General features: G+C 46.1%; 1 protein-coding gene across 4 annotated transcripts in view; it reads left to right on the top strand.

Annotated features, from left to right (window-relative positions):
* OGDH (oxoglutarate dehydrogenase) overlaps window positions 1-13,656 on the top strand; it is an 82,429-nt gene that overhangs the window by 49,189 nt on the left and 19,584 nt on the right. For all 4 annotated transcript variants that reach the window (XM_014828270.3, XM_014828272.3, XM_014828273.3 and 1 more), the window contains 5 exons: window positions 1,645-1,799; window positions 1,952-2,098; window positions 2,587-2,677; window positions 3,063-3,242; window positions 6,142-6,270. In XM_014828270.3, coding sequence (XP_014683756.1) covers window positions 1,645-1,799; window positions 1,952-2,098; window positions 2,587-2,677; window positions 3,063-3,242; window positions 6,142-6,270 — 702 coding nt within the window. The remainder of the gene's footprint in view (window positions 1-1,644; window positions 1,800-1,951; window positions 2,099-2,586; window positions 2,678-3,062; window positions 3,243-6,141; window positions 6,271-13,656) is intronic.

Here is a 13,656-nt window from a genome sequence, read left to right as displayed (position 1 = left end):
AACTTGAAGCAAGTGTGACTTTTCGGCTTCCTAACATTTGCCCTGCTAAAGGGAGAAGCTAAGAATCAGCCCCTAAAACTCACTGCCCATTTCTCCTGGGGATTAAGCCAACAAGGACCTGGCATCAGGTCCATGCCCACCACTGGAATCCCGGGAACATCCTCACCTTGTGCTGTGCCAGCCAGCTTTCATGCCTGGTGTGAAAACCAAAGAGGCTCTGGATGGAACTGCCAAGCACAACCCAGCGCTCATGAGTGCTTGCAGTGTGGCTACTGCGAAGACCTTTAAAGGCATTTTTCGGGGTGTCTAAAATCTGTTGCCATGCTGGGGCATTTCCTTCTTTAACTCCAGAGCTGATTCAGGGTTTGCTGTTGGCCCCTTGTTCTGACTCCAAGATGGCTGGCAGGTGGAGGAAGAAGAGGAGCCTTGGTCACTTGGCTCAGGAAGCCCATGGGCCCCTGCACAAGGCTGCCTGGCATGTTCCCAGGGAGGGGTTTCCAGAGAGCTGTCCACCCTGAGTCTTCGCTCTCCTCTGGCCTTCCTCTTCTCTCTCTTGCTCTCATTTCCTTTCCCACCAAGCTCCACCCATCTCTGGGCTCCTGCCTGTGCAGAGCTGGCCTGCACACTGCCCAGGTCGCCCTTGGTTTTCTGCAGGATGCACAGCTTCCTTCCCAGCAGTGAGGTGAGAGTGGTGGTGTGGGAAGTGCCTTCTCTGTTCAGGACCCTTTGCTTTGTAGTATGTCCAGTCATGCTTCTATAGGACCTGACATTCCCAATAGGAGTCAGGTATTAAAAGTGGAATTTGAGGGGCCAGCCCCATGGCACAGTGGTTCAGTTCAGTGTGCTCTGCTCCAGCATCCTGGGTTCAGATCCTGGGCACAGACCTACACCATTCATCAGCCATGCTGTGGCCGCAACCCACATATAAAGTAAAGGAAGATTGGCACAGATGTTAGCTCAGGGCTAATCTTCCTCAGCAAAAATAAAAGAGTTTAAAATCAAAAGCCTGTGACTTTTTTTTTTTTTTTAAAGATTGGCACCTGAGCTAACAACTATTGCCAGTTTTCTTTTTTTTAATTCTTCTCCCCAAAGCCCCCCAGTACATTACTTATATACTCTAGTTGCGAATGCCTCTGCTTGAGCTGTGTGGGACGCCGCCTCAGCCTGGCTTGATGAGAGGTGCCGTGTCCACACCCAGGATCCGAACCGGTGAAACCCTCGGCTGCCAAAGCTGAGAGCGTGAACTTAACCTCTCGGCCACGGGGCCGGCCCCAAAAGCCTGTGACTCTTAAGTAGCCATTGAGCCATGTTATCCCCTGGCAGCATGGGGCCTGCCTTTCTCACGGTGCTGGGCAGAGTCTGATCTTATTCCCCAGCTGGCACATCTGTGCTCCTGCCATGAAGGGCTCATGCCTTGGTTCACCGGTTCTCCCTGTCCTCCCTGCTCGTTGTGCTGTGCACCCTGAGTCCCTGGAGGCAGTGTTGGGAGTAAGAGGAGGTAGCTGGCCCAGGCCTGGTGCTGTGCTCCGTCTCTGCCCCGGTCACAGCTAGCTCTGGTGTGCTTGAAAGGGAGGCCACCTGTCCCCCCTAGCCTTCTGGGTGAACATCCCCTTGGTTGTGTGTGTCTGTGTGTGTGTGAAACAGATGGCCTACTGTCAGCACATTGGGGTGGAGTTCATGTTCATCAACGACCTGGAGCAGTGCCAGTGGATCCGGCAGAAATTTGAGACGCCCGGGATCATGCAGTTCACCAATGAGGAGAAGCGGACCCTGCTGGCCAGGCTCGTGCGGTCCACCAGGTGTGGGGCTGTGCTCAGGGTGGGGCGTGGAACATGCTGGTCCTATCTGTGTGGCTTGGCCTGTCGACCGGAGTAGGGTGTGGCTGCAGCCCTGTGTGAGTGGCACTGACCCTGCAGACATAGTTCTTTAAGGTGGCTTGGTTCCCATCCAGGTTTGAGGAGTTCCTGCAGCGGAAGTGGTCGTCCGAGAAGCGCTTTGGTCTGGAAGGCTGCGAGGTGCTGATCCCTGCTCTGAAGACCATCATCGACAAGTCAAGTGAGAATGGAGTGGACTACGTGATCATGGGGATGCCCCACAGGTAACTGCCTGGCCCTACCTGGCAGCCTTGCACACAAAGCATGGGGCAGGGCACTGAGCAAGCAGTGAATGGAGCTGGCCTGGCACACAGTTGCACCCCTGCCCCAGGATGACTGTCACCACAGCATCCCCCTCAATCTGCAGCCACTGCCACCCCGAAGGCCACAAATGGCTTCACACAGGTGTCTTGGTCTTGTGCTGAGTCTTATAAAAATTAAACCTGAATGCCCTTGTAGGGGTCACAGCAGAGGGAGGTTAACGTGGAGGGAAGGCTGCTTGGTGACATGGAGAGGAGGCCACAGCTTGGGGGAGGCTGCAGAGGGCAAGGACGAGCAGAGGCTGGGTGTCCCACATCAGCTGTGGTCTCAGCTCTTCTCGACTGCAACCCGAGGCACTGCTGTGTCCTGCGAGGCAAGGAGCAGGTGGAACAGCCTTGCTTGCTGCCTAGGGCGCCACGTTTGGGCCCTGCTCACCTCCCATGTGTCCCAGGGGGCGGCTGAACGTGCTTGCGAACGTCATCAGGAAGGAGCTGGAGCAGATTTTCTGTCAGTTCGATTCAAAACTGGAGGCAGCTGACGAGGTGAGGCACCTGATTTCTTTTAGAAACTTGCAGCATGGCTCCAACCCACACGAGACCCCCCTGGTTCCACTTTTTTCTTGGGAAAGACTTACCAGAGGCTGAGATCTTCCATACCATTCCCAAAGGAGTTGGCCAGTGGCCGTCCTCTCAGAGAAAAGAAGGTTGGCCACCAGGTCAGGGGCCTGGCAACCCCCACAGTCTTCCCTGTTGTGGGCAAGGACCTGCATCTCTGGCCAAAGGACCGTCTCTCTGTGCTCTGGGTGGGAGATGTCCTGGGACAAACCTTTCCCACCCTTTCGGGAATGGGGATTCTCGGAGTAGAAGTAACAAAGAACAGGGCTGTCGTGTCCCACCCAGGATAAAGACTCAGTGTTTGTGCTGTCAGGGTTCTGGGGACGTGAAATACCACCTGGGCATGTATCACCGGCGGATCAACCGTGTGACCGACAGGAACATCACCCTGTCTCTGGTGGCGAACCCTTCCCACCTCGAGGCTGCCGACCCCGTGGTGATGGGCAAGACAAAAGCCGAGCAGTTTTACTGTGGGGACACAGAGGGGAAGAAGGTAAGGCCACAGGGGCCAGACAGTCCAGGGCGGGCTCACCACCCTGGGCACATCTCAGACCTCACGTTTCTGGAATTTAACAAAATACTCTGAACAGACTTTGAAAGTGTAGCAGTAGTATAGTACTCCTGCTCACAGCTAGGCTGTCTCCCACGTTATGACCCCCAGAGCTGGGTGAGGAGTGGTTTACCTTCATCAACATCATAGCTGTCGAGAAGCCAGTCTTGCAAACTAGCATAATAGACAAAGAGGCATTTTCACTAAACTGGAGGAGAGAGTCTTCAGGAAAAGGTGCGGGTAAGCCTGAAAGAGGAATCGTAAAACTGACAGATGTGAGGAGAGAGGGTCACGTTGATACCAGGGTGGCACCATTTATAGCTGGAACACAGCTCGTGGTCCTGGTGGCCCTGGTGCCAGCATTATCCAGGGGTGTGGTGGTGAATGCTGAATATTGGTTGGCCAGCCTGGTTGTGTATGGAAATCCTCAATGGATTCTAACTGTTTGTCCTGTTTAATCTCAAGATAGAAGTCGGTCTGTGACAAATTGTGTCATTGTTATTACTTAATGATGACCTCAGAGCCAAGCAATCAGAAAATCGAGTATTTATAAATGTCTGCGTGTGTGTTCTGGGGAGTATCCAGTCAGTGTCACCACCTGCTCCCAAGCATCTCTTGTTCTTTCTAGAAATAAGGTCATAGGTAAGGAAGCTAATGGAACATGCACAGTGGGACACAAGTGAACTGGTCAAGAGCTTCAGAAGAGGGATATGTCACTGTGCACTGGAGTTGGAAGTGGAGTGAAAGACAGTCAAACCTCATTGACAGAGCAGGCAGGTGTTATATTTAATTGAAGAAACAGCAGGATTGAGGTAGGCAGGATGGAAAGAATGTTCTCTGGAGATGAGAGATGAGGCAAAGATAGAGGTGGGTTGGAGGGCAGAGTGGGGAAGAGGCTGGGGTGGGGATGCCCTGGAGAGGGTCACACCTTTTAGAGATGAAACCAAGTATGTTCACTGGGTTCTGTAACGTCAAATACTGTAAGTCTACTAGTAGTATGCTTGGAGAATGAGAAGAAGAGAAATTGCCATCGGGGTGATGGGGTCCGGGCCAGGGGTGGCATTGGGAACAGGAAGTGGCTCCTGCGTTGATGGACACCCACCATAGAGAAAGAATGTGGCCATGGGAGGATGTTGGGACATGGAGGTTACTTCTATGGGCTTGGGGGCCTGCACAGTGCCACAGAAGCTCCAAGTAGATGGAAAAGGGCCTCCTGTGCAGCCCCTAAGACCACCAGTGACACAGAGGCTGGATAAGGGTAGGGAGGAGACCAGCATCGCTGACTAGTGCCTCTAGCATCTCCACTTTCCTTAGCAGAACATTTGCGGCCGCATAGGGGAACAAGAGCACAGAAAACTTTGTGTGACATCCACATTCATAAATTACAGACAAAAAGCCACTCAAGCAGTGCTCACTTGGAATGCTGGAAATGTGCTGAAAAGGAATGAAATCACTAGAGAGAAGCAGTGGAGGACATTTAAAATGCTTCAAATGATTGGACCAATTGGTCCTGTCATGAGATGTGAGGCCGGGGAGGCTGGTTAGCCCTGGGTGGTGGCCAGGCACTTGTTCTGGAGCATGTGCCCTTGCCCAGTGCAGACAACCCATTGCTCAAGACCCCCAGCCCACAGCTCTCTCGGAGCCACCCGACCCCTGCCCATGCTCAGCACCGGGTCCAGACTCCACCAGTCCTTCACACCTACTCTCCTTGCTACTCTTCCAAAAAGCCCCAGGCAATTATCTGATTTCTCTTAAATCCAGAATTCAAGGAGCAGGAGTATGTGTTACGTAGTCTTCAGCATTTAAGAAAAACTACATGATTTCTGTAACTGTGGCTGAGGTGTTCCATAACCTGGTGCAAAACTGAACCCGACCCAATTTGGCTTAGGGCTGATGTGGGTTTTGGAGTATCTGTGTGGGAAAGCAGCTCCCCAGTACACAGGGTGACCTGCCATGAATGGAGCTGCTCCTCCCAAGGTCCAGATCAGGCCACTAGGGCTCCGTAAGACGCAAGGAGCGCAGGGTGGCAATTGCAACAGCCAGCACCATGCCAAGAGAACCACAGGAATAGCCATGCAGCTTGACCCTGCGTGAGTACGGCTTCACCAGAAGATCAAGAGAATTACCTCTATGAGAGGGGAGACTAGGCCTGAGGTGTGCCGATGGAGAAGGCCAAGGTCGTACAAAGAGGCTCTGCAGGAAGAAACACGCTTGAAGGCCATCAGCACGAAAGTCTCCCAGTGACTTTCCCACCCAGCAGGGTGCCCATCTGGGACCTGGCAAAGCTGCACTCCGTCTAAGGAGGTCCATGTGCAAACCCAACACTGTGTCCACCATCCACCTGAGCTCATGAGCATCCCTGCGTCCACCAAAACAGGACATGTGGAGTTCTGTTAAAATCTAGATTTTGTCCCTGAAAAGTACATTGTGGACCTTCTTTTCCTGGTGTGGAGGGCTCAGTGTGCTGAGGATCAGGGTGGTGATGGGAGCTAGGGAGGCCCAGGACATACAGCAAGCGGAGTAGATGGGGTACTGAGCCAGCCTTGCTTTCCTGGTGGGAGGGTCATGTGTGGCACGTTCAGAGGTGGTGGGCATCGGCCCTGCAGCAGACGGCAGGATGACCAGTGTGCAGATGTGGAGCAGACATACCCAGCTGCTAGCAAGTGAAAGTCTGGGGAGGCTGAGGGGTCTTTGTGCTCTCCTGCCACTTTCTTTCTAAGTTTGAAATGGTCTCAAAAAACATTATTTTTGAAAAGCATATTCTGACTTAATCTCCAGAGCACCTTGTGGACGTGGTGGTCAGGACCGTGTTGAATTTGGAGTCTCCTTTGTGTGTCTACAGGTCATGTCCATCCTTCTGCATGGGGACGCCGCGTTTGCTGGCCAGGGCATCGTGTATGAGACCTTCCACCTGAGCGACCTCCCTTCCTACACGACTCATGGCACCGTGCACGTGGTTGTCAACAACCAGGTAACCCAGGCCCTGGGCTCCGAGCCCTGGGCAGGCTCCAGGGTCTTTGTGGCGGAGGAGTTTCTGATCAGGTTTCTGATCAGACTTTCTCCTGAGGGTTCTATGCTCACATCAGTCTTACTCAGAATGACATCTCTTAGTTATTTAGAACCTTTGTTGTTTTCTGATTATAAAAATATGTCTATTATAAAAAATTGGGACAGCACAGAAAACTTTTTTTTAAAGTGAAGAGATTTTAATTACACTATTTAAGATAGTGATGTTATTTTAGAATATTTTCTTCTAGACCCACAAACATACAACTAGCTTTTCTTTTTTAGGAAACTGGGGTTCAGTATACATGGTTTTATATCCATTTCTTTTTTACCACATTATTTTCTCATGTTATTATGTACTCTTAAAATATTAATTTTAATGGAAATATCCATTATAAGTTTTTTCATAAAATATACATTGTCGTGTCGTTAGACTTTTAGGATAGTCATTTTTCACTGTTTGAAATAATGCTGTGATGAACATTGTGACTATTTCTGCCCAACTCCGATACGTATCACTGTTACAGCTGTTGCTTCCTCCACCAGCCATATCCGAGGATGTGTCTCCCCAACTCATGTGAACTTTCTTATAACATATATTTGAGTGCCTCTCACTACAGGCACCATGCTAGGTACCAGGCAGAGAAAGGGCGAGCTCCCCACCCTCATGGAACTTCTAGTTCAGTGCAGGAGCAGGGGGCCTACCAGGTGTGGGCTTAGTCAGCAGATGTTTCTCTGAGGGTTGACCTTTAAGTGGAGATCAACGGTGAAGTAGGCAAGTGTTGGGGAGCAATGGATCAAGGCAGGGAAAGGGTCCCTGGGTCCAAGGAAGGGGATGAAGCCATCACAACTGAAGTTTGATTAGTGCAAGAGAGAGCAGACAGTGGCCAGCTTCTGCAAGGCCCCCAAGGAAAGGACTCTTACTCCAGATGCACTGGCAGGCCACTGGAGGAACCGAAGCAAGGATGTGACAAGATACGGTCTGATTTATAAACATGATTTGTTGCTACATGCAGAATGAGTTAGAGGAGGACAGAGAAACAGTTGCAGCTGCCCCAGCAAGGAGTAGAGAGGAAGAGGGGAAAGTTTAAACTTTAAGGTAAGTATGTAGTAAAGGCTGAGGAGCACAAAATGTCAAAGGTCAGACACAAAAAGAGACGAGGAATGTTACCAAGTATGAATATAACACACAATATGATAACAACTACTGTTTATTAAGTGCCTGCTATGTGTCAGACACTGAATTAGGCTCTTCGTGTGCATTAACTTAGTCCCTACTGTCGTTACCCTGCAGAGGGCGGTGTCATCCCATTGTACAGAAGAGAAAACTGAGCAGAGTGAATAGTTGGCTTGAGAGCCAGTATTTGATCTGCTTTCTTTCAAAGAACAGTATTAGGAAGAATTTTTTTAAAATGCCAAGGGAAAGAAAGGTCTAAAAAACCCATCATTGAACTGTGTTTTAAATAGGTGACCAAGAACAGTGGACTCACTCCTTGTGAGTAGGGGCTGAAATGTCAACAGGAGAATGGTCTTCAATCTGGAGAAAGTACAGCAAAGATCATTCACAGGGACTGGAAGCCCAAGACACAGGATAGTTTTTTAAAAAAGAAAAATACTTTTCCGTGAGTAGTCTCCAAACTTACGTGAATTCCATCCCAGGAGATTTAAAATGACAATTTACTCAGATGGCAGAACCTACTTGGTAATCTCTTATGGATCTTGGAAATAGGAAAGGTACCAAAGACTTTTAAATGTTTGTTTTAAGGAATAAAAAGGATAGATTCTGTTCCCTGGAAGAGGATCTGAATAGATTCTCGGCCTAGATGAGAGCCCTTCCCTGTCATGGAATGCCACCCAGGCCCTTGGTCAAGTCTTTCATTACATCTTTGTGCACACGGTTGAAAAATATGATATGGACAGTGGTGTAGCCGTGTCTTCTTAGCTAATTTCAGCACGCCTCCTGGAGAGCTCTGCTTAATGGGTCGGTGGCAGCAGCACGCAGTTCTCCCTGCAGCCCTGACAGGTTCAGCACTTTATGAGTGACAGGTGGAGAACAGAGAAAGCTGACGCAGAGCTTAGGAGAAGAGCTGTTGCACTTCGGAATCAGAATCGGATTCAGAACTCTTCAAGTTCAGAATGTTGAGGCACAATCAACAAGATTAAGTCTAGAGACAAGTATTAAATCAAACATTAGGGGCCGGCCTGGTGGAGCAGCAGTAAAGGGCGCACGTTCTACTTCGGCGGCCCCGGTTTCGCCAGTTCGGATCCCGGGTGCGGACATGGCACCGCTTGGCAAGCCATGCTGTGGTTAGGTGTCCCACATATAAAGTGGAGGAAGATGGGCTCAGATGTTAGCTCAGGGCCAGGCTTCCTCAGTAAAAAGAGGGGGATTGGCAACAGATGTTAGCTCAGGGCTAATCTTGCTCAAAAAAAAAATCTTTACTAGTTTTTTTATTATAATTTACATGTGGTAGAATGCATCTATTTTGCTGTGTAGTTCTCTGAGTTTTGACAAATGCTTATAGTCATGTAACCATCAAGATAGGAAAGTCTAATTACTCCAGAAAAGACTCTTTTTCAAAGCCTACCCCCTTGAAAACCCTATGATTTTGCCTTTTCCAGAATGTCTAATAAACGGAGACCTGCGGTCTGTGGCCTTTTGAGTCAGGCAGCTCCCCTTCAGCATGACCCACTTGGCATTCATCTGTGTTCTTGAGGGTGGCCATGGCTTGTTCCTTCAGTTGCTGCATAGCACTTGGTTGCATGGTTGTACCACAGTTTGTCCAGTCCCCATTAAAGGGAATTTGGATTCTTTTCAGCTTTTGGCAGTTAGAATTAAAGCCACTGTAAACATTCACATACAGATTTTGGTGTGTACATCAGTTTTTCTTTTCCTTTGTAAATACCTAGAAGTGGAATTACGGTGGATCATATATTAAGTGTATGTTATACTTTATAAAAAACTGCTGAACTATTTTCCAAGACGTCTGTACTATTTTGCAGTGAATGAGTTCCACTTGCTCCACGTCCTTGCTAGCTCAAAGTATTGTCAGTATTTTTGTATTTTAGCCATTCTGATAAGTCTGTAGTATCTCTTGTGGTTTACTCTGCATTTCCCTCAAGACGGAAGATGTTGAACACCTTTTCCTACACAAACCAGCCCTCACTGTATCTTCTTTGGTAAAGGATTTGATCAGTATTTTGCCCATTTGGTAGGGGAGGCTGTTTGCTTTATTGTTTGAGAGTTCTTATATATTCTGGATACAAGTCCCTTATCACAGATGTGTTTTACAAAGATTTTCTTCCACTCTGTGGCTTGTCTTCATTCTCCTACCAGTATCTTTCATGGAGCAAAAGCTTTTTATTTGATAAAGTCCAATTTATGAATTTTCTCTTTTATGGATCATACTTTTGGTTTTGGATATAAGAAAACTTTGCCTTACCAAGATCACAAAGATTTTCCCCCGCCTTACTAGAAGTTTTATAATTTTATATTTAAGTCTATGATATATTTTGAGTTTTGATGTTTTTTTCTTGCTTATCAGTGTCCAATTGTTCCAATACAATTTATTGAAAGGATTATCCTTTGTTGAAAATGAATTGTCCATGTATATGTGGGTCTATTCTGATTCTTTGTTCTTTTCCATTGATCTGTGTGTCTGTCCTTTTGCCAACATCACACTGTTTTGATACTGGAGATTTATTGTCAGTCATAAAATTGGGTTGTATGAGTCCTCCAACTTGGTTATCTTTCAAAATTGTTTTAGCTATTCTAAGTTGTTTGCTTTTTCATATAAATTTTAGAATCAGCTTGTCAGTTTGCACACAGAAAAAATAGTATTTTTTTTATGGACATTTGGATTGTTTCCACTTTCTGGCAATTGTGAATAATACTGCTGTGAACATTTGTGTGTAAGTTTTTGTGTGGACATATATTTTCGTTTTTCTCAGGTACACGCCTGGGAGTAGATTTGCTGGGTCATGTGGTCTTTCTCTGTTTAACTTTTTTTGTTTTTTTTGAGTTCATAATAGTTTACATCAATGTGAGATTTCAGTTGTACATTATTTCTTTTCTTTTTTTTTTTTAAGACTTTAAAGGGCTGGCCCCATGGCCGAGTGGTTAAGTTCGCGCTCTCCGCTGCAGGCGGCCCAGTGTTTCGTTGGTTTGAATCCTGGGCGCGGACATGGCACTGCTCATCAAACCACGCTGAGGCAGCGTCCCACATGCCATGGCTAGAAGGACCCACAACAAAGAATATACAACTATGTACCGGGGGGCTTTGGGGAGAAAAAGGAAAAAAAGAAAATCTTTAAAAAAAAAAAAAAAAAGACTTTATTTTTCCTCTTTCTCCCCAAAGCCCCCTGGTACATAGTTGTATATTTTTTAGTTGTGGGTCCTTCTAGTTGTGGCATGTGGGATGCCACCTCAGCATGGCCTGATGAGCAGTGCCACGTCCGTGCCCAGGATCCAAACCGGCGAAACCCTGGGCCACCAAAGCAGAGCACGCAAACTTAACCACTCGGCCACGGGGCTGGCCCCCAGTTGTACATTGTTTCTTGACTATCACCACATAAGTGCTCCCCTTCACCCCCTGTGTCCCCCCAACCCCCTTCCCCTGGTAACCACTGACCTATTTTCTTTGTCTATGTGTTTATTCATATTCCACATATGAGTGAAATCATATGGTGTTTGTCTTTCTCAGTTTGGCTTATTTTGCTTAGCATAATTCCCTCCAGGTCCTTCTATGTTGTTGCAAATAGGATGAATTTATCTTTTTTTATAGCCAAGTAGTATTCCATTGTATATATATACCACATCTTCTTTATCCAATCCTCAGTCAGTGGGCACTTGGATAGTTTCCATGTCTTGGCTATTGTGAAAAGTGCTGCAATGAACATAGGGGCGAATATGTTACTTTGGATTGTTGATTTCAAGTTGTTTGGATAGATACCCAGTAGTGGGATAGCTGGGTCATATGGTAGTTCTATTTTTAGTTTTTTGAGGAATCTCCATACTGTTTTCCACAGTGGCTGCACCAGTTTGCATTCCTACCAGCAGTGTATGAAGGTTCCCTTTTCTCCACAGCATCTCCAACATTTGTTATTTTTGGTCGTGATGATTATAGCCATTTTAACAGACATAAGGTAGTATCTTAGTGTAGTTCTGATTTGCATTTCCCTGATGATTAGTGATGTTGAACATCTTTTCATATGTTTATTGGTCATCTGTATATCTTTTTTTTTTTTTTTTTTTAAAGATTTTATTTTTTCCTTTTTCTCCCCAAAGCCCCCCAGTACATAGTTGTGTATTCTTCGTTGTGGGTCCTTCTAGTTGTGGCATGTGGGACGCTGCCTCAGCGTGGTTTGATGAGCAGTGCCATGTCCGCGCCCAGGATTCGAACTAGCGAAACACTGGGCCGCCTGCAGCGGAGCGCACGAACTTAACCACTCGGCCACGGGGCCAGCCCCCTGTATATCTTCTTTGGAAAAATGTCTGTTCATATCCTCTGCTCATTTACAAAAAAATAGTATTTGATTAGGAATGTGTTAAATCAATAGATTAGTTTGTGAAGAATCACAACCTTGACAATATTGAGTCTTCTAATCTGGGAGGACAGTAAATCTCTCCATATATTTAGATTTTCTTTTATTTCCTTCATAGGTAGTTTGTAGTTCTCAGCATACAGATCCTGCTCGATTGTTAGATTTATACGTAAATATTTCATTATTTTGAAACTATTGTAAATGGTACTTTTTTAAATTTTGATTTCCAATTATTTGTTAGTAGGATATAGAAATACAATTTATGTTTGTATTTTGTACGTTTTATTTTTTGTGTCCCACAACCTTACTAAATTCACCTTTAGTAGGTTTTTTGAGGATTCTTAGGAGTTTTCTTTATAGACAATCATGAGATCTCAAATAGAGATGGTCTTATTTCTTCCTTTCCAAGCCTTGTATTTCTTTTTCTTACCTTATTGCCCTGGCTAGGACCTCAACACAATGTTGAAATGGTGAGAATGGCCATCTTTCCTTGTTCCAACTTTAGGAAGAAAGCATTCAGTCTTTGATTATTAAATATGGTGCTATCTGTAGGTTTTTGTAGAGGTCCTTTATCAAGCTAAGGAAGCTCCCTTCTCTTCCTAATTTGTGTACAGTACCATGAATGGATGTTGATTTTTGTCAAATGTTTTCTGTATCTATTGACGTGATCATATGGTTTGCTAATGGTGAATTCTGTTAATTGATTTTTGAAAGTGGAATTCTCGTGTCTGTTCATGAAGGATGTCAGTCTGTAGTTTTCTTGTGATGTCTGTCTGGTTTGGGTATCAGGGGAATGCTGGCCTCATAAAATAAGTTGGGAAGTGTTTCCTTCTCTTCTATTTTCTGCAAGAGCTTGTGTAGAATTGATATATTTCCTCTGTAAGTGTTTGGTAGGATTTGCCAGTAAAACACTTCTGGGCCCAGAGTTTTCTTCATGGGAAGATTTTTTTCCCTTTGCCCTCAGTTTTCAGAAGTTCGACTATGATGTGTCTTGACATGGATTTCTTTGGGTTTATTATGTTTGGGTTTGCTCACCCTTTTTTTTTTTTTTTTTTTGACAGCTTGACTATCATTCACATACCACACAATTTGCCCACTTAAAGTCTACAATTCACTGGTTTTTAGTGTGTTCACACAGTGCTACTATCACCGCAGTCAATTTTAGAACATTTTCATCATCTCAAGAAATTCTGTATCCTTTAGCTATCACAGCCCTATCCCCCCAGTCTCCCCAGCCCTAAGCAATCGCTGATCTACTTTCTGTCTCTATAGGTTTACCTATTCTGGATATTTCATATTAATCAAATCATATAATACATGGTCCTTTGTGACTGGCCTCTTTCACTTTGTGTAATGTTTTCAAGGTTCACCCACATTATAGCATGTCAGGTCTTCTATTTAGGATTCTATTACGTGGCCAAATATCATTTTATTTACCCATTTATCAGTTGAGGGACATTTGGATTGTTTCTGTTTTTTGGCTATTAAACATAATGCTGCTATGGGGCCAGCCCTGTGGCCGAGTCATTAAGTTCACGCACTCTGCTTCGGTGGCCCAGAGTTTCGCCGGTTTGGATCCTGGGTGTGGACCTAGCACCACTCATCAGGCCATATTGAGGCAGCATCCCACGTGCCACAACTAGAAAGACCCACAACTAAAAAGTATGTATATATACAACTGTGTGCTGGGGGGGTGGGGGGGGCGGGTTGGGGAGAAGAAGGAGAAATAGAATCTTTTAAAAATAATGCTGCTCTGAACTTCCATGTACAAGTTTTTGTGTGGACACACATTTCTCTTGGATCTATA

This window comes from Equus asinus, chromosome 1, assembly GCF_041296235.1.
Source record: "Equus asinus isolate D_3611 breed Donkey chromosome 1, EquAss-T2T_v2, whole genome shotgun sequence".
Lineage (NCBI taxonomy): Eukaryota > Metazoa > Chordata > Mammalia > Perissodactyla > Equidae > Equus > Equus asinus.
This window is presented reverse-complemented; position numbering and strand designations above follow the sequence as displayed.